The sequence below is a fragment of the Oenanthe melanoleuca genome, chromosome 6, assembly GCF_029582105.1.
Source record: "Oenanthe melanoleuca isolate GR-GAL-2019-014 chromosome 6, OMel1.0, whole genome shotgun sequence".
NCBI classification, from domain to species: domain Eukaryota; kingdom Metazoa; phylum Chordata; class Aves; order Passeriformes; family Muscicapidae; genus Oenanthe; species Oenanthe melanoleuca.
Window position 1 is genome coordinate 11,063,548 of NC_079340.1, and position 26,478 is coordinate 11,090,025.

Below are 26,478 nucleotides of genomic sequence, written 5' to 3' on the forward strand. Positions count from 1 at the left end.
CTCAAAACACTATAGGTTCAGTCCTGATCTGAATGACTAAGACTTGTCTTTAAGCGACAGAAGGACTCCAAAATCTGTCAGTCCTTGTCCTGCTGGCATTCCACGCCTAGGAAGACAATAGCTTCCACCAGCAGCTCTCAAACCTGCAAGGCATGCATCAGATTCTGCAAAAGGCTACAACGGACATGTCCCTTAAGTGCACAGAGAACAGAGGTTTTAAAAAGGATACTCATCCAGCCAGCTAGGTTCATGCTCCAGCAGGAGCCAGGAAAACATGTCACAAGGTCTCTGGGGAAGAGGCGGGCAGCCCAGCACAGTTGGCAGAACAATGCAAGAGAAAAAGAGGAAATTTCCTCTCCAAAGGCTAACAGGGGAAGGGGCAAAACATGAAGCCTGCTCCTAAATGTCATTATTCAAGGGGAAGTTAATGACTCTTCCCTCATACACAGGATGTGCTCTTCCCCCATAAGCTATCATTTAAAGAATCAACTAGTACTAACTAAGCACGCTATTAGCTGTTGATATTTAATAATACAAGAACAGAAGCCACAGCTCTGGCCTTGCCAGACCTCTTGATTAAGGGCAGCATCCTAACAGTGCCTTCAGCACTTCAACAGGTTCAGGAGGTTAGTGCAAATTTCTGACAGGACTTGCACATCAGTGCTTTACTGAATCACTCACTGACCAACCTTTCTGGGCAAAAAAAAACCAAAACAAACAAACAAAAAGAAATCTTGTGGCGTTAGGAAAAAAAACCCAGCAAAATTATGACATTTGGATGTGGTAAAGAGCAGAGAAGTATCTATAAACCTCAGACTGAATTTCTCCATTGTATCAGCAAAATGATTATTCAGTAATTGATATACTGGTGCCCCAGTAAACAAAACTGCCCAAGAGTTACTGATATGCCAGTATCGTCAGTAATACAGACGATGATGAAGAAAAACTCCAAGGTGCTTCTATATTAAACCAAGCTAGATCCATAAACAGAAAAATCTCAGAGCAGGGACACAGCACTTTATTCCACAGAATCCACATTTGCACCCTGAATACTTGAATATGGAAGTCTTAGCCCCCAGAGAACAAATCAAAACACAAAAAGCCCAAACAGCCAACCAAAAAAATTGCACCAAAATGCCCCCAAAAAACAAACAAAAAAGACACAAAGAAATAAACAATAAAAGAGAAAATAAAAAAGGGGAAAAAATAAACATACCAAAAAACCCATGCAGAACCCTACTAAACCATTTCCACAAAAGCAACAATCCAAGCTAAACAAGATTTAGAAGAAGATATTATCTGCATTAACCAGCTACAAAGCTTTAAAAGGCTATAAAAATACAAGAGCCAATATACAAGGAAATGTATAAGCAAATGCAAAAACAAGATCAAAACCTAGGAAAATAATTTTCCAAGCTTCCTTCTCATGAAATGAATTAGGCCATGGAACAGTCCCATCGCTTGGGCAGGCTGAAGTTGGACAGAACACTGGAAATGCATACTGCAGGGAAACTTGGAAGCCAGACACTTCAAAAAGTCCTTTCCATCTTTAGCCTCTCTTACTCTACAACTAACAGGTCCAAACTGTCAGAGAGTTTCCAGGTTTTCACTAAAACAAGGATGAGATATTTGTCATTGCAAAGCTGCCTCTAACAGGCAGGCCAGTTTCTCAAAGGAACGAGATAAAACAGAGAAGTCAGAGCTCTCCTGCTGAGTGTTTTAGTCCGAGGGCTCAGTTTAGCAACATGAAGATGTTTATGCTGCCTGCAAGAGGACTTCAAATGGCTTGTCTACAGAAATTACTTTAGAGGAATATTTTACATGACATCATCCAACTACATTAAGTCAGTTCAATTACTGGTAATCAACTTAGAATATATCTGTGTAGTTATTTTTAGAGGTTTTACTGAGGTTTATTAGGAGAACATATTCTGGCACTCCCTTTATTAAGATGCCATAATGCTCAGCTATTTTGGAAAAGGACAATTTTATTTTTATGCCTTTTGTGTAACATTTGGGGTTTTGAACAGTTCTATCTTTTCTTACCCTCCCCAGAGTTAGTTACTTCTGAGGACAAATGTCCATTGATTAACAATGAAAACACACAGGTTGCAGAGAATTTAATTAAGGGATAGACTACAGAGTGCCGGGTCTAACTATCCAGGAATCTGCTTCTCCTTTCTCAATGAAGCTCAAGGAAAACACAAAGTCCTGACAGCCCCAGAGAAGTTATGTTTCTCGTTTTCAGAGTTCAAAATGACACACAGCATGCAAAGGACAGTAGAGCTCCCAATAAACACACTGGGATAGCCAGTTCCACATTTTGGATGCTGCTGGGATGTGCTAACTCAGTGCCAGGGGGCTCTGCAACCCTGCCCTTGCTGCAGGGGCAGCACTACAATTTCCTACAGAATAAAAAAGAGTTTCAGCAGCATGTGGGTAGGGCAGGCTCTTCTGTGGCACCACCACTACACAGGGAAACTTCACTCCTCTGGGAGCTGGAAAAGGGAGTAAATGTATTTTAAAATCTTCTGCTTACCTGTTTCACATGGATGTTGCCTTACCTCTCATGCTGTAATAGATCAGGATGTAATCCATAAAAATAATATTAAGCTAACATGAGTGGGGTGAGGATAAGACAATGCAAGTTGGAAAAATAAAAAAAAAGTCTCCCTCCCACTCTACACTTCCACCTTTTCTTTAGACTAGCTTTTATTACTTGACCAACATTTTTTAAGGGTCTGTTTTGTTTTCTATACACATGTAACTCCCATTACTGTCAGTGGAAATTATGTATGCACATCAGTAGCAAACCAGACTGCAGGATATTTAGCTCTCTAAGGTATCCATGTCCCTGTTACAGTCATGATTCAGGAGAAAAGCCAACAAATATATTTGGAATCCTGCCTTTAAACAAACGCCATATTACAACAGGCAAAAGTACTGCCTGATTCTTCCAAATGGAGGAAATACACAAGAGAGAATCCTACTTAAACCAACAAAAGCCTGGATTAACAGCATTTATCTTTTTCCACTATTCCCTCAATGTTGCAGTGTCTCACATGATGAAATTGATCAGAAATATCCCTTTGGAGAAACAAATATAGGATTTGTCACTAATCTTTATACTGAAATAGTTAAAAAATTAGCAATAGCAATACTTGAGAATAGCAAACAAGAAGACTGCAATATTTAGTTACTAGAACTAAGAGTACTTTTCCATTCACAGACCACAAAGAGCTTTCACAATATTGGATCTTCATCGCCATAAATCGGAGGGGGAAATAACGGGTAAAGTGGAAGAAATTTGGCCAAGAACTGAAATGAAAAGGAAACCATTTTTCCTAATTCCTCATCTGACATTTTGTCCTCTGCAGCTGTCAAGCTCTTGACAAGCCAGTGTGTTGCCCTCTCAGAAGCCAAAAATCCCATGAGATCATGGAGGTAATTCTTTCCCACATAAAGAATCCTGATATGCATAAGCTCTGTAATAACCTGTTCATTCAACTCGCCATTATTCTCCAAGTACAAGCCAACCTCCCTTCAGATACCCACACCAGTTTAGTTCCTCAGGCTTTTACAGTCACACCTCTTCAGTGTTCCTCCTCTTCTAAGGCTAAGAGTGAAAAACACACATTAGCAGCAGCATATTCATCACTGTGCCTTAAAATCAGAGGAAGGCACTTGAATTCCAGTAAGAGCACGTCTTTTCATTCCACCACTAATCATCTCACTGCAATGTTTTCCCTAAACCACAGTCAATGTTTTTATTAAGAAATTAAATCTAATCATCAGTGCAAGGATATGAACTACAGAGTCTCTGGCACAGACACTTGTCCTGCCAGGCTACACACCACGAGACTGTAAAAGCAATCATGCTTTTTAAAACTCTGTATTTCTTCAAGGAACTCACTGCTCTCTCTGTGCCAAATGCAATTCTGACAGGGTCTCAAAACCAACACAAAAGGTGAAATGAAACTTAATGAGAGTTTTGCAGCTAAAATCCACAAAGCTTGATCCTACCCAAAGTTATTTCACTTCTGTCACAGGAGGAAAACTCATAATAGACCTTAAGCTCCCTCTGAACACCTCTGTTTGAAAAAACAGACCCATATTAGCAGTGTATTAGCAGTCACAAATGCTAGTCTAGACATTACAGCTACAGCCTCCTCCTTTAATCCTCTCTGGCTCATATATACCTGCATGCACTAGGCTGTGCTCATCCACATGGTTTTCTTGGCAATTTGGATCTCTCCAGGAACTTGGCCTGAATATTGCTCTAGAAACACCCAGTGTAGTTTTACTTATAAAAGTGATTAATTGAAGACTCTAAGCTGTTACTACCTTGAATAGGAAATAAAATGTCACTCAGCAAGCCATAAATCATGGAAGCTGCCAATAAAAGCACCTGAACCGTACAAGTCAGAATCATGCAAGCCTACTATCTGGAGAAAAAGTGCATCCTTGCAACAAAATAATGCCAATTACTTGTTTTATTAAACAGCTATAAACTTTTCAGACAATAGCTGACTTTGTGCAAAATATCCTTCCCTGATTTATCATGGATAATAAGCTTGTGGATGTAAACATTCAGGCATTTTTAATTTTATTATTTTTTTCTTAAGGGTGTGAGCCATAAGGATTGATCCAAGTCCTCTGAAGGCAGCAGGGCCTGTCAATGTTTGGACAAAATTTAAACTCTTTGGTGGATGCCTATCTTATCTCCTACTAGTTCATTTATTTATCTACTTTCTCCCTTAATAATTTAACACACAGACAGCAAAGAACTGCTTAATTCTCGAGTAACATATTGACTTTGTAAGGAGTAAGTGAAACAAATTAATTCATTTAGTAAAACTTACTTGCAACGACAACAAATCTATCATAACAAGATTAATTTTATCAAGCACACTGTCTATTAGCTTGTAAAGAAACACTGTAAAATAAAAGCAGTCTTGCTGGCACATTGCATTGTCTTCCATAAGGTGTTTGCTAAACAGTGTAGCTATATTGTGATAGTGGCTTTCACTGTAAATCTGTTTCTCTCATCAGTGCTGTTTTCTCTGTGTTCCATAAATCTCTTTTGCATGTGGCAGGGTAGGAAGAAAAAGCGCTTCACTAAGGCAACTCCTCCTCTCCTTTACAATGATTGTGGAGGGATAGCTCTGAGTATCTGTTTTATTGTTGTCAGACAGACCTTATATATAAATATATTATGTATGTAGATATACATACATATATATTATAATATATATATTATATATAAGATATACTGTATGTAGCCTGTTAAAACATGCATTGACAATTTAAAACATGCAAGCTACCATGCTTCCACTTTTTCCCAGCAGAAATGGTACACAACAATCACTAACAGAGTCTGCACTACATGGATCTTGTAGTTTTCTAATAAATCAAATGGCCTGGTGAAGAAAGATATCTTAAGTTACATTGTTCTCAGGAAATTAAAAATGCTTCACAGTACATGACACCTATCAAGAGTTGTGAATAAGTATAATCATAGTCTAACAAAACCAATCTACTTCATAATTTTTTTACAGCACTTTTGACTGCCATACCTAAATGCTGCCTAAGTAAATTATTTCTATACTCAAAAGATTAAGAATTACTGTAACAGAAGAAACTGGTCTTTTTCTTCCATCTCCAGAGCTCCCCAGAGCACAGGGATGCCTTTAAATCTGTCTTGGACACAGTGTTTCCTAAGGTTTTTTCAGAACATTTAAAAAGTGGGCTGCTCCTGTTTCCACCCTGTCTTTTCACTGTCCAGGTTTCCTCATGAGCAAACAGTCTGATCCAGAATTTTTATGTGCTTTGCTCAAGGTCTGACAAGATGCCTTGCTCCAGAAGAACACAGTAAATGAAAATGTAATGCTCTTGACTTAGCATGAATGTTTTCTTGATGCCACCCCTCCATCTGCAGAAAATAATGTCACTTCTTTGAAGCAGCTAATGACAGGAGCTACAATCTGGCTGTCAACCACAACAGCAAGATTTTACTTAGCAGAAGCAACCCCAGGTGATGAACAGGAAGCATGGATGGAACTGCCATGTGAAGAGAGCCAGATACAGCTTGTTTCTGAAAAAAAGTAACTCTCTGAAATACCCTTCCATGGCTTGTTATTACATTAGACTTTTCTTGTTCCCTTGCTGCAGCTGTCTTTAACAAGAAAATTTTGAAAAAGCAAACAGAGGTGTTTACCCAAGGATCAATTCACCTGCTGTTGCTCTGCTCCACCTGGCCCTGTCGCTCACTACCTGGCCCAGCCGTGCAGCTGGGATGACTCATCTCTGCACGAGACATTTTTAAATGATCTATTTTCAGGGGTTTGGTGCTGCAAAAGCAGAAGGAAGGATAAAGGCCTTTCTTTAATACCACATCACTTATCTACTTTGCATCACGCTTTTACCTTCTCTGAAACAGCAAAAGCACAGTGGCTGAAACCTGCAGGCTTCTCAATGCCAGGCTAATGTGCAATTCACCCCCTTGTAATGAAAGGCATCATAATTCACGGGCATCTGCAGCATCCTCCCCCAGATAACAATTTACTGAAGCAGCAAAAAGGAAAGAGCTTTCCAAGTTTGTTGCAGAATTTCAGATCTGTGTTTGAATGGAGTTGATGGATTTCCAGAAGCAGAGTGGAGTGCTCTGCTTTGAATTAGCCATTATCTTTTACATCCCTCCATGTTTCCTGTCATCACAAAAGAAGATGAGTTACCCTTTAACTTACTGTGGAATAATCTCTGACTACCAGCAAAGGGGTAGTTAATGCTATTGGCAAGGATGATTTAGGAGACAATTTCAAAGTTCAGCTAACTATAAAAACAGAAGTCATACTAAAACAGCCTCATTCATTCTGCATACCGAGTGTGAGGGAAGCAGGGCTTAATACCACAAGTGCTGGGAGATGTGACAGTATGAAGCAGAATGGCAGTTTCTCACTTTCTGTCTTGACAAATGCATCCAGCTTTGCTGACAGGAATTGGTGCTCATCAACCACTGCTAAAATATAATATATTAAGTATGACATCAGTGCCCAGATCAGATCTGGCAGGCCTAAGTGTACAAAGGGGAAATCCTTACCTTACAGATCCAGCAGAATAGTCCTGACTTTATAGCTTTCATATTTAAACAAACCAAGTAACCTAACAGCTGTAGATAGGATATATTATGAAAAAGGGTTGATTCTAAATTTATTTTTAAGTATATTTTTAAGCCTCTTATAATGAAAATGCCCATTGTTTCCAAAAGTAAAAGTCCTTTTCTGTGCCTTAAGAATAGCAGGAAATGCCCTCAAGCTATTTAACAGTCAGAAGCTTTTCTGCATTGACTTTTTTCTTCAACTTGTTATTTTTAGACACGTGCATATACAAATAAATATATACATATAAATATATACATATAATTAAGTTTTTTCCACAAAAAACAAACCCTTCTTTAAAAAAAAAAGGAAAAAAAGAAGAAGAGGAAGGAGCACTTGTGTATTCAAAATTGTTTAACAAAAATTTAGTTATGGAAGATTGTCACAAGAGAGGTTCTCAGCATTTTCTCTATCACTGTATGTCTCTCAATCCTCATCCCCTTCTTATGACCAAATACATGTTTATCACCAAGGCTTTAATTGCAAGCACTACTAAACAGTTGTTTAATAAGGCATCTCTGATCTTCACCATGGCTGACAGTCCATCAGAAACCTACAGTACAAGAACCAGAGATCAAAAGGTAACACATTTTCCCATGGATATTGAGCTGCCAGAGGCACAATACTGAAACACTGACACTGAGACAAAGACCACCACCATCTGTCAATCATGCACTGAAGGAAACCATAGTTTGAGAAGTACCACTCCAGAAAGAGTAAACCCAAATAAACTTGTGTGTATTTATCTGTGTACATGACAGTAAGTAGACTCTTAATTTCATAACGAGAAACACAGACTCCTGAAAATGCAAAGTGCTTTAAATGCACCTGACTCTCCACCAGCACTTGCAAAATAACAGAAACATTATTTAGGGAGATAAAATCAGCAAAACAGTCCATGTGGCTTATTTACTTTCCAGGGTACTCATTTTATGTCACTCTGCAACTTCACACTTCATATATCACCATACAACATCTTGCTAGAAAAAAAACACCCGTGGATACTTAAACAAAGGGAGTCCATGAAAAATCTCTGTGCAATACTCTGTTGGTAGGATTGCTAGGTGACTTTTGACTAGGGCTTGAAGACTGTTAAATATTGACCTAACTCTGGCAGACATGACCATGCCCACCACTGGCCATTTGTTCCCACAACAATCCAAATTCGTTTACCCAGACAGCTCTACAAAAACATCAGCAGTGAGAAAACTGCCCATGACCACACTCTAATGACTTTAAGATTTCAGTGCTGAGATAAATGGAAAATCCCTCATTCTTACAGTTTTTCTTCCAAAGTGATTTGCAAACTCTGGAAGTTATCACCAAATGTGTTTTTCATAACTTAACTTTGGGAAAAGTCACCATGGCAAAAGGAATAGAAAGTAAGTCCCACTGTGCTTTCCAGAAGCAAGTATAACATCTTTAAAAGAAAAAAAACCCCACTATTAATAATAGTGACAACTGTGCTCTTGTTTTAATCATTTTACAGTCCACAGGTTACCTGAAATCTAGGTGAGAAATCCATCTTCATTAAGTAATGCTAAGAAAAACTATGACCCCATTGAACATGCAAGCAAACCATTATCTGAAAACCTAGCCCATTCTGCTTTTGACAGTCCTTTTGCATTGACAGTTTCCTGTTTTTTCTTAAGCTTCAGGTCTGTTTTCCCTCATCCAATAAAACTGGTATAAAGAACAGAAAAGAAACAAGCATTTTAACACCCACTTTGTGGAAATTTCCCTAGGTAAGTAAAACCTGTACAGAAAATGGAATGTAGCAGCTGAATTAATTTCATTGTGGGTTTTTTATTATTTTAATTTCTTATCTCATTGACAATTTTTTAAAGCTCATTCTTTATAAATAGGTTTATATTTTGGAACTCTGGTCAACCCTGAATCCATATGGACATTTAACAAAAAAGGTACAGGCAAGCCTTTGCACAAAAGGCTTGTGTTGTTACCATTTTGGCAATATACTCCCAGATCCAGCGGTATACCTACATCCATTATCTGGCAGAATCTACGGGCAGTTGTAATTAAAGCTGTCAGAAAGAGGTGTCTGGTGTGAAAAGGGAAAAATGAGGTTTTGCAGTTTCTCTGAATCACCTCTGCCATGATAATGTTCCTTCCTATCTTTTTAATGAATGCAGAAAGAGCTAAGGCTCAATGTTTTCATTCTATTGTGAGACAGATTGGACTCACAAGCTATTCAAAAGTTAAATGTGGAAAAAACCCAAATAAAACATTCCTCCCAGACAAAATCACATGTCTAAACAATCACAGATGCTGTGACAGTGTGCAGTCTCTATCAGGACATTTGGAAAGGTAATCACGCACCCAGTGCAATTTTATTTTCAATGGCAGTTCCACACATTTGTAGGTTTCTGTCCAAATGCCAGAAAAGGTGACAAGTAACAATTCTGCTTCAAATCAAGACTAGCTAGGATTAAGTTTAGTCCATGGAAAGGAAGAACAATAGTCTTTCTCTTCATAGTGATTTCCTCTGTCTTTCTTGCATTCAGAGTGGGATAACGTCACGCTGGCACGTACAGAGTAAACAAAAATCTTCTAAGAATGGGAAATAGGATAACACCACAGAATTGCACCATATTCCCCTAGAGTTTTGTAAAATCCCTGATCACTATCTCCTTCCATGAGACCAGTGCTGCCAACCAGTAGTTAAGTAGATCATGTCCCAAACCCCATTTTACATTAAGCACATTTAAACAAACATTTAAATTGAAAATGAGAAACTATAATGAATGGAAGATGCTAACTGTGAAACAGAACCAACAGTAGAAGAACACAAGCCACAGTTTTTCAAAGATCAAAATCTAAAAAGCATTGCATTGAAATAAGGGAGAGTTCTCAGCAGCTGATGTCAAAGACAGATAAATGGTCCTGGCAATTGCAATTTAGGATTCAGGGTGGAAAATATTGACAGTAGAGTTGCAATCCCAGTGCTAATTTTTTTATGGTCTCTCTGCTATCATTAAACTCTCATTTAACAAGAACTGCCTAGCAAATCATAAATCCAGTTCAACTCTTAAGAAAATGGATCCTCAAATCCTGTGTCTACTTCAACAAACATCAACACTCCAATGCATTTCATTTTTTATCTGAAGAAAACAGCACTCTACTCTTCTGGGTGACAAGGTTAGGCCATATGCACACAGACTTTTTCAAGGCCTTAATTGAAAATTCTCAGTGCCAGTGTGAGGTCCCCAACTCACTGCCTGGGATTTGAGAATGCTGAGCATGGAATTAGAAATTGATTTTTGAGAAGACAAAGACCACCATATATCAAATATATCCCTGGGGATAATCTGAAAACCAGAAACTCCAGAATCTCATCTTAACATCAAAGGCATCTATCTCCTGTCTATTCAGCTGCTGATGATTAACAATGTAAGTATTTTGATATTAACTCTCAAGTTGCATTAACTGCAGACTAAGTTATCATGATCTCATAAGGAGCTCTGATTGACCAAACACCAGACATTAGCTTCAGCAGACATACAAAGGCTGCACTTGTCCTGTTTGTAACACCCCTAGCATAAAACCATAAGAATTTGCAGGCAGAAGTTTCCAAGAGAGGTCATCTACTCATCCAAGGCAGGATTGATTATACATAACCAACATCAATACACTGCTGTCCCACCTGTTCTTAAGAGACTCCCAACCAACAGAAACCCCACAATGACTGCAAACAGCAGATCCTTGTAGCTCCCTGCTACCAAAATATTTCCCTTATATCACTTGCTATGTTCCAAGTGTTTGTTTCCACCATTACTCAATTTCCACTAGTACACCAACCTTTGTAATAGTTCTGCTTGAACTGAAAAATTTGAACTCTGTGCTTTCTCAGTTGTCTTTGTGAATAAATAATGCCACTCATTTCTCTTTTTCTTCAGCATTCCTAAATTTCTTGTTATTATCCTTTGCATTTCAAGAAGTATGAAGACCAAAATGCACCATTCAAAACTGGATATTGCCAGGCATCATCAGGAAATAAATTATTGTGTCACATATGACTATGTAGTAATTCTTACACTACCTTATATACCATAACCACAGTTTATCAGGGAAAGAAGAAAAAAAATCTCTCATCATAAGGACTCCTTATCAACAGAATATTTTTATAAAATAAGTAAAAATTCTTGCTACCAGTCTTATTTCAATGACAAATATAACTACTATATTCAATCTAAACCGAGTTTTTGATGACTGACTTAAATACTTAAATAATGTACATTTTCTTTATTGTCTCCTGGAAGTTGTGTTGTGGACAAAAACATTCTGAAAAGCCTAAGTAGAGACTTGCACAGATTCATCCCCTTTGTTTTCTAATTGCCAGGTATTAAGGATGGTTCTGCCATGATGCCAAAATTGCCTGTGCAAAGACAGAGAACAAAATTCTTCCAATAAACTCAAAATTTGACACCCAACTGCATGATGCCAGGAAAACAAGAACTTAAGAAATTATTAGAAAAATTAAAAAAACACAAATAAAAATAATCTACAGCAGCTAGATTAAAAAAAAAACAAGGTGGAGGGGCAGCATCAAAAGGTAAGTAAAACCTTAGGCTTTCTATTATTGCTTACTTTCTTCAGACATTTACTGCCCTAAAACCTTTGGTCCAACCTTCTCTTCAAATTTTATTCGACTAGAATCTAAGAAAATAAATAGTAAAAAAAAAACCCTTTTTCCAACAACAGGCTCACTTCAATGTCTAAGTAAGAAAAAATAATTTTATAAATGTTTCTGGTTTTCACAGAGCTTTTAAGCATGATCTATTGCAGTCTCTTAAGGTGATCCTGTTTGCTGTTAAATCTACAGAAACTAAGTTTTAAAGGTTTGGCTTCTGTCTCCCTTTTAAAATAAAAAAAATTCTGGAAAATGTATGTAATGAACTCTCTCACTAGCCAGAAAGTCCTCAGCAAAGCAATTTTAGACAACTTTTCTAATCTTCATAAAGGCAAAAGTTTACTAAAGCAATAAAATTCTTTAAAATGCCTTCTCATCTAGAACATGTCAGCAATGCTGAACTGAAATGTGCAATAAAATTTATATTACAGCCATATTGTTTCCCCTTCATTACTTTAAAATGTGTATGTTCAAACCCAAAATCTAAACACTCTCATTGCTTTATTGTTTGTTTCATAATAGCAATTGGGATGAGCCATTTTACACAAATCATCTTCCTCAGTCCTTTTTCACTTCATTGGCATCCACAAGCTCAGCTGGAGAAAGCTCTACCCAGAATTGCTGAAAAGCAGTAACAGACAATCATACAATCATCATTTTTTAAAATATCTGTTTCAGTATTTCTCTCCAAAGTCACTGTGACTATCAAAATACAAATGGGGCACCCAGTACATAACTCAAAGGCAGCAGAAGCAAGCCAAGGTACCAGAAACCATTGCCAAAAATCTACAGGTTTTTTTTTTTTTTTGGGAAACAACAGTCCTACAGAAAGGCTTAAGGGCATCTGGTCTAACTGAGGGAAGTTAGATTATTAAGGCTACTCATTGAAACTATCCTAAAGAGTCTAAAGAGTCACTCTTGCTATACATACACACACAGAACTTGGCTCATGCTGTCAGTGAACAGTACCTCAGATGTGTATCTTAGCTTAGTCATATTGACCAAGTGGTCAGGAACATTGTACCCAAACCTCAGTTGACAAGAGAGGACAAAGAAATCCAAACCACTCTAAACAAACTAGCCCTGATATTGTAAACCAGGGCAACAGAGAGTTCTGTGCAAGCCAACCTCACCTACATGCAGTTTCCAAACTAGATTAATCTTTGTATTGTCCACGCAGCGAAAGAATCTGAGATGTTATTTTGCCTGTTGGTGTGCTGGTCCCACAACAGGGAATCCTGCACCTCAGAGCCATTTCAATGGTTAGACAGCACACACCAGGAAAGGGGAATTTGAGATCAAATGGGAGCAAAGAGAAATCTGGCACCTGAATGTACTGCCAGAGAGCTTTAACTCTGGGAACTGTGCAATTCTTTACAGGGCTTTGATGCAGCAGCCCCATCTACAATGCTTTGCTGATGGGGGATAAAACTAAGCATATGCCTAAGTGCTTCAGAGATGTGAGAAGGCTCCACTCAAGTCTTTTACAAAATTATGACTTCTCACTGCAGTTGCCAAAGCAGCACTCTGTTTTGTTAATAATCAGCACTGGACACTTTCTCCAAAGGTCCTGTCTGAACTTCCCAGTGATCACAGTGCAATTTGACATGGCAGCCAATGCTCTCTACCCAAATCCACTCTCTGCCTCTACACACAATTTCAATTTTTGAGGTTTTTTCCTCTGGAAAATAAACTTCTTTTCCTATTAAAACAGAAACTTCAAGCCTTTTCTTGATGAGAATTCTTTGGATTCTTTCCTTTCCCCTTGCTGTTATTCAGATTTCATAAACAGCACACTTTCAACTTACAGTCTTGCACACCATAATCCAGCAATATAAATGTGTTCATATAATTTCCTAGTGTCTGTTTTCATGCTGTGTAAAAGAAATCCTGATTGCTGCCCTAGAGTACATATACATTTCAAACTCTCTGGTCTTCTGAGATAACTGACTGCCATAAACATATGTATTAATAATTCTATGATTAATCTCTGGATATACCCATCCAAATAGACATAATTTTTTTTAAACAGCTTTTTAAAGTCATAGACTATCATGGACTAAATTTCAGTAAACAATAGCTTTTCTTTGACTTTATGTTACATTTTATTTGCATTAATCCAAATTATTACTTCTCTTCTTGACCAAGCAGCAGGAGCACTGGCAGTCAATATCTTTCTCCCAAACGAATAGCAATAACACACAGAGCTACTTTTAACAGGAGAGGTTAGTTAAAAGTAACACAGTGGCAGGGGGTGAAAAGAGAACTTAGAGAGTAAAATCCAGTCTCAACATCTTGTGAACCATTGGTATTTTTTACATCCTTACTTCTCTTTGCACAGAAATACTTCTCAGTGTCTGCTTTAGGACCAACAGGGCCTCGAAGGGACCTCCTCAACAATGTCAAAAAAATCTCCAGAAGCCAACCAGTGTAGAAGTATCACCTCTTAAGGGAGTCAAAGGAAGCTGCTCCATACCATCCTTATTAGGGGTCAAACAAAGTGTCAGGTCTTTATGCAGGAATGGTAAAGAACTACCCACAATAATGATTCTACTCTTCCCAAATCCAGAGAAACTATTACTTGTTTAAGCCACTCAGAGATTTAAGTCTCGTCTCCAAGACACCTTCAGAAAGGCACTGACAGGACCACAGAATGCCTGCTCTAATTCAGTGGCAAAACTAGCCTTTAAGGGGCTTCAGAGATATATGAAATGCTGGTCTACTCACGTCAATATGAGTCTTTCCATTTCACAAGTGAAAAGAACAGATAATGGAATTGTCCATATAAAAAATGTGGTGCCTCTGAATTAGGAGGAAAAGCTAGATTTAATTTTATTATCTGAGATTGAAACTTGTCTCACTTAGAAAAGAGCCATAATGGACACTAAAAAAAAAAAAAAAACAACCAAAACCAACCAAAACCCAACCACCCATTACAGCAACACAAGCAACTTTGTTATATCAGTTAAATATATTGTTTAATTAGTTTTCTAAATGCATACACTGAAAAGCCATTAGACAGCCATTAGGAGTAATATATCCATTTTCTTTTTACAATCACCTGATTTACAATCAGCCAAATTTCTAAACTAATTCAGTCAAACAACATTTCTGGCACTATTACCCCAGCAAAGTTTCCAATTCCCTTTTTTGACTGTGATCACTGTAATTTTCCCTTAGGCTCTAAAGTGCTGATGATCATCTTCGTTTCAGCAGATTTACAGAGCATCTCTTAGGTTAAAATGTTCCTAGTATGTTTATAGTCTCATTTCAAGATCCAGAAATCTGAAACTATTTAGCCATTTTTATGAAGCAATCTTTAAGAAAACCAGCTTTGTGTTCTCCTTATGGGGGGAAAAAAGATCAGTTTAGATAATTTTTTTTAAAATCCTGAGCTCCCAAAGGAGCAAAATCCACCTGGTTATTCACACCTCAGCTGACTTACTATTTTGTTAACAAAAACTTTCTTAATAGAATAACTTTATTAACTAGCAACATATCTAAATGAAAACTTGTCAAAAGGCTCACAATGACTTTGCCAAAACATTGTGAAATATCTCATTATGTCTCCCTGATAAAAGAAAAAAATCACATTGTACAAATAAAGCTTTTGAATAGATTTGATTCTACAGTTTCTCCGATGCTGTTTTGCACTGATGCATTATCGCTCTAGAGATTCTGTAAGGTTTCCCATTGTGTTTTGTATTGGTTCCAGTACAGCCCAGTTTGGAACTGTGTTAGTCAATCAACAATGCACATGATATTCTAAGGATAAAATAAAAGATGGTGGTATTTTACAGAAAACAGAGAGAGTGTGAGACAACGAGCAAATGTGTAGCACAGCTGTCAACTGAATCTGAATCCTGATCTAACCAAACTAATATGCAAACCTCAAATCTGTCCTTCTCCCACATTAATTGCTGTTTTTATCCTTGCAATGCTTCAGTTGCTTGCTTTCCAAAATATAAGACAGCTTAAAAAAAAAAAAAATCATCTGGAGAATAAACAATTCCAAAGTTTCTTAAGAACATTTTGGTGAATTTTTAAGCTTTGCTTCTGCCAAACCAAACAAAAGTAGAAAGTAAGAAAGAACTAAGAACAGACTGCAGCGTGAATGTGCCTCAATCCTGGAAGAAGACGCTCCTAACATCCCCCTTACCCCCATAGGGAACTCCACCTCTGTTCAGGTAAGTTTTGCAATGCTCCTGATACAAATACACTCAAGCACTGTCAGGCAATTTTTACATTTCAAAACCAAGAGATAATTGTGGTCCATCACCAGCTGGCACCACTTAGGGCTCAGCCGGAAAACGGAAGGATGCCAATGTCTGAACAAAGCAAACCTCTCCTCACCGCAGACAGGCTCTAAATGACCTTTACACAACAAGGCTCTCCAGAAAACACCAAGCTTCTATAGCATGGATTTCTTCCAACCCATGGCATATTTGTGTTTGCTAGGCTGCTTTATGGGAGAGAAAGCAGCCTGGAGGAGCGGGACAGCAGTGCCAAGCAAAGCATGAAAGTACAGCAACAAGTGAACAAATCCTTTCCCTCCTGCCAGGGGCCAAACTGGGGGAAAGGGAAGAAATGAAAATTAACAAAATACATGTGTTTTCACCAGCTTTTTCAGTAAAAAAACCAAAAATGGAAGGGACTGTGACATGACATACAGATGGAAAACTGATGGTGAGCATGCTACTGAATATGCATCTTGCATTCAGGTGCTGAACCCAAACTGTCATACAGAATGACTGCTGATGTTAATGCTATGAGAAATCTTGTCTGTTAATCAAAGACTAACAAATGAGCTTTAAGCATTAAAATGCTGTTTTTTTGTTATCTTCATATTCATTTCCTTTATACTGTCTCTATGATAGTAACAAAACCCTTGAATGAAGCAAAAGACCAAGACTCCAACTAACTGAACGGCAGAAATAATCAAGCCAGTAGCACATATTGCCCTGACTGACACCTTGAGAAGGCAGCACATAACAATGAGAAGGGAACTAAATATTATACAAATATGGATCCAATTAGCATGAATTAAAAAAAAAAAAAAAAAAAAAAAAACATAACACAGTAAATTACTTTCTACAAAAGGGAAAATGCTGCAGGAGGTGAACTTCACTGCAAAATTTCATTTGTGAAGAAACTGGAAGGTGAAGGAGCTGACAGTGGGAGTAAAATGAGGGGAGACATGAAGCCTAGAGGGCCACAGAGGGCCCAGGCTCCTCCCTGGTAGAGTGCTGGGATGAATCCCAGTGAGTGCTGTGAGAATGAAGCAGCAGTTTCATGGCCCAATGCAGGCAACAGCAGGTGACACAGAGAGGACAAGTGCCACCTGGGGAAGAGTCAGAAGGAAAAATGATGAACATCTGGGCAGAGAAAAACAACAAAGTAAGAAGGAAACAAAACATCATGATTAATACTTTTTTTCCTATCAAAAAGGTTTGAAATTCCCACATAACTCTTTGATCCTTCCTGATTAAGACACATAATATCTAATGAAGTGCTTCTCATGGTCCTCCACAGATTCCCTTTGCCCACAGTCAGTAATAAAACAGAAGAATTTTTTCTTTACAATGTAAAATCCTGATCATATATTATCTTACCAGATAACTGTTAAAAAAAAAAAAAAAAGAGCAGGCACACAAATTAAGTGTTATGAGCTCCTGACTCAAGTCAATGATCTGTGCTCCATCCTTTGATCTGATCAGCACTGGTTTGATCTAAAGGTTTGAGTGCACAGGAGATCTTTCATTTGGCAGAATCACATAGGTATTCTTCTCCTAGAGAAAGCACCAATTTTCTATAATGAAATACAAATATTACTTGAAATATCCACACATGGGGGAAAAGAATGTCAATATTTGCAGTTGGTTTCTGAAGTTGGTTTGTCCTTGATCTGGATGCATGAGCTGAGCCTGGACTTGCTGTAAATTGTAACCAGTCAAAACATTAGCAACAATCCTAGCAGCAGGGAAATGCACTGTAAGAATCGATCCCAAACAGTCCATAAATGAGTATGAGAACTAGTACATTCATCAGTAGTTTTATATCACAGTCAATAAAATAGAAAAAAAGTTTGAATAATCTGCATTCAAGAGCACATCGTTGAAGTAGGATCCCTATCACTTCCATGAGCAGGTTTCCCTTCCAATGTCACAAAATTTGCATAGTGCAATGCTTACAAACTGTGTTTTATTCACTGAAAAGAAATTATCTCATCAAAAGTATTCTCTTTAATAACAACAATTACTTTCCAGACAAGATAATCCTACCAAGTCTTTCCCATGGGCACTCTTTTCTACATTTAACTGAACCAGGTCTTCCTCTGATATCAATGAGATTTCAAAATCAAAACTCCAGCACCAAACAACCAGGCAGCATGATATGCAAGTAAACACCCTGAAGTCCTACAACTGACAAGGTGTAAAACTTTTGAAAAAGACATGTGTACACTCCATAATAAAACCCTGCATTTCTTTTAATTGGTAAAAGAGACAGAAGCTTTTCTTTAATTTGGGAAGAAACACTCCTTTTATTTTTTGCTATTTCTAGACTACTGCATGTTAAGAACAGTGCCTGCAGGAGACTCACACGCTGTCTGTGGTGCAAAAGTGCCAGGGCTGTGCCTTTCTGCTTCAGAACAAATGGTCCAGTGTGCTTTTCCAAACCCGCCAATACAAAATAACCAAATCCAATCCTTTCAACTAACAGCACCCTCACCAGACTGATTACACCAGCTCACTCAGTAAAACGCCTTTGGGTTTGTTGTGAACACATGTTTCATGAACTACAGCAGCTTTAAGCCTTCCAAAACATCCCATTTAGATAAACCAAAGATGTGCCAATAGCAACTGAGTGCAAGGGTATCCCTGCAGGTAACATTGGGTGGGAATCCCTCCGCTCAAAGAGATTCCTTCACAACACCTGGCAAGAGCAGGACAGCTACCACTGAAGAATTCCTGGCTTTACCCTAGGATGGAGCCCACTGAAGTTTCAGTGTTCCCCACGAGGAGAATGCATCACCACTCCTAAGACAGCTCTGTTTCTAAACTGGAACTCTGCATGCAAGGGTTTGGCTAGTACCTCCAACTCACCCCTGTTGTAAACTCAGCTCCTATTGCATAAAAGCTAATTAGCATCACACACCTAATCAATGTGAAGCAGTGCTTCTCTACCAACAGACATCCACAGAACATTGCTAGCAGCTGGACTTCTTGAAATAACTATGAATACATAAAGTGTGGGCATAAATGTACACAACTTTTCTTCCTCATAGTTTTAGTAGAAACTAAGGGGAACCAAGTATTAAGCCTCAGTAGTCAAAGCTGAGAGCATAAGAAAAATATTTGCAATTTTAAGTATAAACAAGCAGTATACAAAAAACCCTATCTGGCAGCCTACTCTACTCAAGTAAATTAGCTCCAATAATATTCCCCCAAACTACGGGCAGATCCAAAAGTTAACAATTTATGGCTACATTTAATAATAAAAAGCCTTTGAAACTATTTCCAACTGCTGAGGTCTGATATTTATAAAATTTAGATATCTATCGAGTGGAGAGAACACCTTTCCCATTTGAAAGTTTCAGAATGAAATTCATGTAAAACTGTGCAACTAAAAGTAAAATCAAATGGTGGTCCAACTGAAAGGGAAATTCTTCAGGAAAACAAAAAAAAAAACCAAGCCATATAAGAAAGCAGCTCTGGAGTTCCTAACACCAGCTAGGTCAGGATGTGCAATAATCAGGGGTATCACAGCATGAATCGAAGTCAGCTCATCTGTCCAGCTTAAACAGAATTCACTGAAAATAATCTTCCAGCAAATGCATGTGAATCATTTTGGCTAATGAAAACATACCCCTCAAGCTGAAGAACTTACGTAAATTACATTTCTCCTAATTCTGCCAAAAACATTAAAGAAAATGGATTTGCCAAAGATAAAAGCAAAGTAGGCATGATAGATCATCCATTAGCAATACAAGTATGGCTAATTCTTCTTGACAGTGAAATGTCTTGGGATACAACCCACTTTATTTTTTTTACTAGATGCATGTGTTTAGATGCAGTATATCCTACACATTTTATCTCCTTATATCCTAGATTTCACTACCAGTGAAATTTTACAAAGATCAGGCCTTAACAATAACGTGTTAAGAAGAGAAAAAAATAAGGGCAACTTACAGTATACTAAAGAAAAAAAGGAAAAAATAAATAGGAGCTTTATAATCTCTGTAAGTACAGAAAGTAGTTTAAAATGGTGCGAATTAATACAGTTAATCCAAATTAACAAAAAGAAACAAATGACACACTTATAGGGAATCACAAGGGCAGAATTAATGTTGCACTCTACTCACTGTTAGACCAGCTAGTGAACTACTGGGCTGGTTCTGGCTTTACTTTTTTCCATAAATGCATTTTTGGTGTGCAAGGTTGTACTGCATTCTGTAGCATAGAACTTTGATTTATTCATGTAAACGTCAGAAATCCATCAGCAAACAAAGCCATATGGAAGAAAAAGAGATATAATGGATTTTCTGTTTGCTTTAGAAACTTGACATCTGTGGATAGCATCATCTAAGTTACAATCCAATCACTATGCATATTCTGGTCATTTCATTTACCAATCCAAAACGCATTTTACCTGATGATACAAAAAGCTCTGGGAGCGGGATAACAGAGAAGAAATCACGTTTTAAAAACTTAAAATGGGAATATACTTCAATATTTTCCCTTTCACATCATAAATTCAGAGAAAAGCCAACTCACATCTGTTCCAACTTAGCTTTTAAAAAAACGAAGAAAACCTATCAGGATTATTTATATCTTGTCTATTTGCGGCAAGATCTTCGGAGCCGGCCCGAGCCGCCGGTGGCACCTGGGCTCGGGGAAGTTGCGGGGCCGGGCTCGGCGGTACTTACCCCCGCAGAGCAGGAGGGAGCCGGCTGTCCGCGCCGCCGAGCGCATCTTCCCCGCGCTGCTGGCCCCGCCTGGCGCTCCGGGCGCACCGCCGCCGCTCCGCGGGCTCTCAGGCGGGCCGGCCCATGGCCCGGCCGCGGTGGCACGCACGGAGCCGGGCAGGCACGGGACGGCCCGCGCCGGGATGCTCCTCGCCGCTCCTTCCCCGCTCCTCCCGGGTCCGCTGCCGCCCCGCCGCCACCGGCCGGAAAAAAGCGCCTCGTCCCCTCGGCGGTGCCGGCGCCTCTCGGGCTCTGCGGGGAGAAGCGAAGTCACAGCGCAGCCCCCGCTCGGCCGCCGAGCCCCCCGCGCTGCCCGGGCGGCGGCACCGCCCGGCTCCGGCCAGCCCCCGGCCCCTCCTCCGCGGCCGGGCCGCTCTGCCCGGGCCGCCCCGCCCCGCCCGCGGAGCCCCCGCCCCGCGCATCCCCGCGGGCAAGGTGCGGGGCCGGGCGGCGTCCCGGGGCACCGCCCGCCTGCCCCGGCCCGCGGCAGCGGCGGGGCGCGGGCGGGAGGAGCGGCGGGCGGCGGCTCGGGGGCAGGGAGGCGGGCGAGCGGCGCAAACACACCAGGTGCGAGACAAAGCGGGGACAGGCGCTGCGGCACCAGGGTGTACCCGAGTGGCCGCCTTCCCCGTCAGCCGAAACACATTAAACGTGTTGAATAATTAATCCTTGGGAGAGGAGACAATTTTTGCTTGATGGTAGGAGGATGCTGTAAGAGATGTGCGCTACCTGGCAGGCAACCAAAGTAGCCCGGAACGCACGCGTCCCGCTGAGCGGCGAAACGCCACTTTTAAACCGCAAGCGGGAGAGGTGGGTGGGAAATCTAACCGAGCCAAAGCAGAAATACGCTTTAACAGGTCGGGCTCGCCGAGAAAAGCACTCCGAAAAAGCCGCCGCTCACAAACACCGCCCCGAGTCCCCGCCGCGGCCGGGCCGCCCGCGCCCTGCCCCGGTGCCGCAGCAGCCGGGGAGCGCCGGGACGGGCGGGCACAGCGATGCCGGCTGGAACAAACCCTGCCCCTCTGCCAGCGCCTCCCCTGTCAGGGCATCTTCAACCTGCCGAGGAGATATTTTCTACTCCTCTCCCGAAAGCTGGTGCTGCTTCCACACAGCCGCGCTGCTCCGGAGATCTGGCCGTCAGGATTCAGACACAGAGCAGCAGCTACAGCGTTCCGTTTCCCCAGCCTTCGCACTCCGAAACGCCCAAGCAAGGTCAAGTAGACACACAGAGTGGATTGATACTCAGTGCTGTTGCACCTAGAAAGAATTGCTATGGCTTATTTAAATAGAATTCAAATAGGAAATTCTCTCTCTAGATTAGTGAGGACTCTGCTTGCAATACCCAGCACTTTGGGGGGCAAAGTACGAGAAATTGCCCTATAGGAATGGTAAACGAACTAACCTATTTTAACTTTTCTGTTAGATCTTCATCAAGTTAGATCTTCTTCCCATAAGGCTTGGGAAAACAATAAGCCAAGTAGAAGCAACTAGAACCGTAATAATGAATTTGAGATGAACAATAATGACCACCATTAAGTAATTGCTTTTGAAGCTGCCTGTCAGATAGTATAAATTAAACTTTTGAATACTTACTCACGTGTCAAGTGTTTGTGGGGCTTTTGCAAGTTCCTGAAAGAGGGAACTGAGAAGGATAGTTGGGAAGTCTCCATGAACCAAAGGAAAGTCTATAGCAAGGAAAGCAACACATAAAACATTAACATTAAATCAATGCTTTGTGGAGAAATGTCTTACGTTAAGCTAAGCTTTATCTTAAATCATATTTAAAAGCTCGTGCAGTATACAAATCAATATTGATGCCATCTAAAATACACCACTATCATCTGCACTGATAAATGCCAGTTTTCATCCAGGACAAAGTGACTTCTTGGAAGAATTTCAAGGACTTACAATCTCTTCTGGCATCTCAGCAACTGAAGCCAAAGCTATACTCTTCTGCCAGCTTCAGGCTCTGCTCCAGCACACTAAAACTGGTTTTAGATGCCATCATGTTCGTCATACAAGGAACAGAAGTAAGGTCACCAGAATAATTTTTTCATTTGATTCCCAGGCTTTTAAGCTAAGCAGTTTTATGTGTTTTCAGAGGATTGTAGCTTTCATACAACCTACCTGGAAGAAACTGGCCAACTTGGATGAGACCAGGACTAAATACGAGTGTCTTCTGTGTTCCAGCTGCTGTGATCATGTCTTTCATGTTATGTAGTCACCCTTCTTCCTGGAGCTGTTGTCCTTTATGGTCAGCAATGGTATACTGAAGAAACATAGTTCATCCAGGAAACATAGCCTACCATATGGAAGACAAAAATAACATAACTGCAGCATCTCTCAAACCCTGCAAAAGCCTATCAAAATGGAGGCATTTAAAATTTTCCACTTGAAATTCAAACTTCAGGAGAAAAAACTTAAACCGTTCCTGCCCAGCCTGGTTTCCACATCCCTGAAGAGGCCCAACACAGGCTGTGAACCATCTGCCCTTGAGTTTACATGAGCAATACAAGCCTATAGCAGCCATCTCCTTCCAACAGCTAACTTCTGCTCCACTATGCATAAAATACACATTCACGTCATTCACTTGGTTTCTTTGTCTGAAGACCTTTTCAGAACTGAATGGAAATCAGTGCTAGTAAATGGGGAATAAAAAAAGTGAGGTGTCCTTAATTTCCCAGACAAGCTCAAGATTTACAGTGACATCTCCCATCACTCTCCTAGCAGAAATACTTTGGAAGTAAATCAACACTTTCCTGCAGGCTAGTGCAATTGTGAAACCATGGCTCATACTCCTTCTCTTCCCCCCCCCCCCCCCCCCCCCCCACTTTGACTCATTTATTTGGCACAGCAGGCTGAGCTATTAAATTATTGTGGGTTTTTCTTTTATAAAGGCACCCTGAGATGTCTTGATACCATAATGCTTCCTGAAATTGATGCTAATTGATAACTGTTTCTTGGTTTCATCAGAAGTCTTTGGTCATGTTCATTTTGCATCAAGGCATGACACTTGAGAACTGTTCCACCTTTCCATGTTTTCCAAACACTCATGCATGAACACTGAAATATTTTCAAGTAAAACCCCTCCTAGAATATTGTATTTAAAATCCAATCCTTGATCAGTTCAGGACTTTAATACTTTTTTCCCCCCCATACCAGGTTGGTTACTGTAGAAACTCAATCTTAGATGCTGCTGTTGATCATGTAGAAAAAAACTAGTTGAAAACTATAAAAACAGGTTATTGACATTCAACACTATTTTGTGATCAAACTGTCAAGTCTTTCATACAACTATGGGGTGACGCTGAACAGATACTCTTCCTGAATTAAATAGTATTAATAAAAGGACAGATCAAATTTCGATCCTGACAATGACAAAGAATTTATCTGCATGTCACACTTAATTGAAGTTCTTATATGCATGTTTTTCCACAATCTCTGGGATTTATTTTCCTATCCTTCTGCCAATTTCTTTCTTTTCTACTTGTTAGATACAGCTAACATATAAACTGCACAGTATCCACGTTACCTATTTAATTTTTGTTCACTTGAGAGCACTGAAAGAGCTGAAAGCAGTGTGTTTTCCCAAAATACTCATCCAGAAGTGCTATGAATTGGTTAGAAACATTGACTACCGTAAGGAAGCAGCAAGGCTGTACTAGGAGATATCTCCATCATGGCACCTACAGAAGGGAACCAAGAAGCTATTTCTTTCAAGTCAGGAGGAAAGAAATTGTTGTGGATAAAGTTCTACAGACTGTCCTGATAACAAGAAGTTTAAGCAAGAGCTTAGGATTGTCCAATAAATAGATTTCAAGGCAAAACCAGGATTCTTGTGAAAACAGTAACAAGGGACTGGCATAACTGAAGATGCTGTAAGAGGGAAAGCAGAATGAGTCTCTGCCAGGACCGTGACCAGGTAGAACCAGTGTCCTTTGGTGACCTGACAAAGCTATCCCTCCTGGAAGCTGGCTGCACTAGGACTGCCCTTATCTGACCTGTCTTCTTCTTCTGGGCAATAAAATTATAAGTTCCTCCAACAATAGTAGTTTGCGTCATTATAAATGTAATATAGAGCCTTTTTGAAAATGCATTAATCCACAAAAATTACCTGATTCCTGGCCATCAGATTGTTTCACTGAAAGCATAAACTTAACTATCAAAACCATCATGAAATCATAAATCACAGGCTCAGTGTCTGGTGCCATCAGAAGTCAGTACCAAGTCAGTCATTGATTTATCTGAAATTTTCACCTGCTTGCCCTTATTGCTGCAGGTTTCCATGAAGTGCAGGGTGACATGCTGGAGCATTTCCATGTGAGGTGGAAACAAATTCTCCCAATATTTGCAAACAATGGGTGTTTTCTTGTTTCAATTCTACACAGAATTTCATATCATATTGCATTTGTGTTGTTACAGTCCTCTAAACTGACAGGGAATAAAAGCTCAGTTTTCATGTCTGTGTTCTAAGGATTGTCCTGGAAGTGCCATGGATGCACCTATTATGTTAGAAAAAGGCATCTGGAGTGAGGGTCACTGTGATACACACTGGAGCTCGACTGTTGTACTTTCAGTGATGTAAGTTCCACAATTCAGTGAAATCCAAAGTTATATTTCTGTACTCTCATGGACCAGCAGGGGTGTGAGTGAATGAGGATACAAATATCTTGCTGTGATGATGAGCTCTGCCTCGTGTGAGAGAGCCTGCAACCCTGGTGTGCCTGCAGCAGGACACCCAGCAGAGCTGTGCCGGCGGCTGTCATTCCACTGCTGCAGGAATATCCCCAGCTGGCATCAGGGACAGCAACAGGGCTGATGACTCATACTTATCTCATTTAGAGACAATCCTTTTTGCCTGGAACCATACTATAGCATAAACCCAACAGTTGTAACCCACAGGCACCTTGGCATTGAGGCTCAACATTTATCCCATTACTCAAGAGGCATTAATTTCCCCAAGGTATTAACAGATACTGGCATGATAAATCTCTTCATATCAGTATGAGCAGTAAAGTTCTTCTGAACTTTGAAGGCTGGATTTTTCTGGCTTTTAAACAAACATTTGGGATCTGCCTGGAAATGTTATGAACACGCACAAGGCTATTCACATATCCGCCATCAGAATCTGAATGGTAGGGGGTAGATATTTTTCCAACAACTAGTTAGAGAAATACATTGAAACTGGCAGCTGATAAATTAAAACAAGCTAACAAAACAGAAAACATCCTTTGACTCTTCTCCAGGTCCATTTCCAGCAGATAATACACTACTATGATCATAACAATAAAAATATTATTTTCATCATTGTTTCTTAGAATTTGGTGTCAAATATAACAGCCCACATGAGAGATGTGTAACCTCAATTCCCTACTTGTTAATAAAGTTCATGAAGAGCCTCCAGCCTGGGTTATGACTAAGGCAAGCTTCCTGCTCCCTGCCAGCTGTAGTACCTCTATAGTGACTCGGGGGAGGTGAATGTGTTGGAGAGTGATTCTGTTCAAGGTACAGCCAGCTTTACCCACTACAACAATTTCTGAAGTTTGTATGTTACCTTAAGAAATACTTCATTGTGAACTTAATTAAGAATAGTAGCAGCCAGATAAACCTGTAATACATCCTAAATGACCAGTAAATGTTTGTGAAGCTGAACTTTCATTTTATTTTTTCATTCCTTAATATTCTTGGCTGCAGAGAACTTGAAAATA

General features: G+C 39.8%; 1 protein-coding gene across 3 annotated transcripts in view; it reads right to left on the bottom strand.

Moving 5' to 3' along the window:
• RET (ret proto-oncogene) overlaps positions 1-26,478 on the bottom strand; it is a 107,288-nt gene that overhangs the window by 57,716 nt on the left and 23,094 nt on the right. For all 3 annotated transcript variants that reach the window (XM_056495059.1, XM_056495056.1, XM_056495057.1), the window contains exons 2-4: positions 22,898-23,072; positions 22,368-22,455; positions 20,732-21,022 (exon numbers count right to left, since the gene is read on the bottom strand). In XM_056495059.1, the coding sequence (XP_056351034.1) occupies positions 20,732-21,022; positions 22,368-22,440 (364 nt within the window). In that variant the 5' untranslated portion in view covers positions 22,441-22,455; positions 22,898-23,072. The remainder of the gene's footprint in view (positions 1-20,731; positions 21,023-22,367; positions 22,456-22,897; positions 23,073-26,478) is intronic.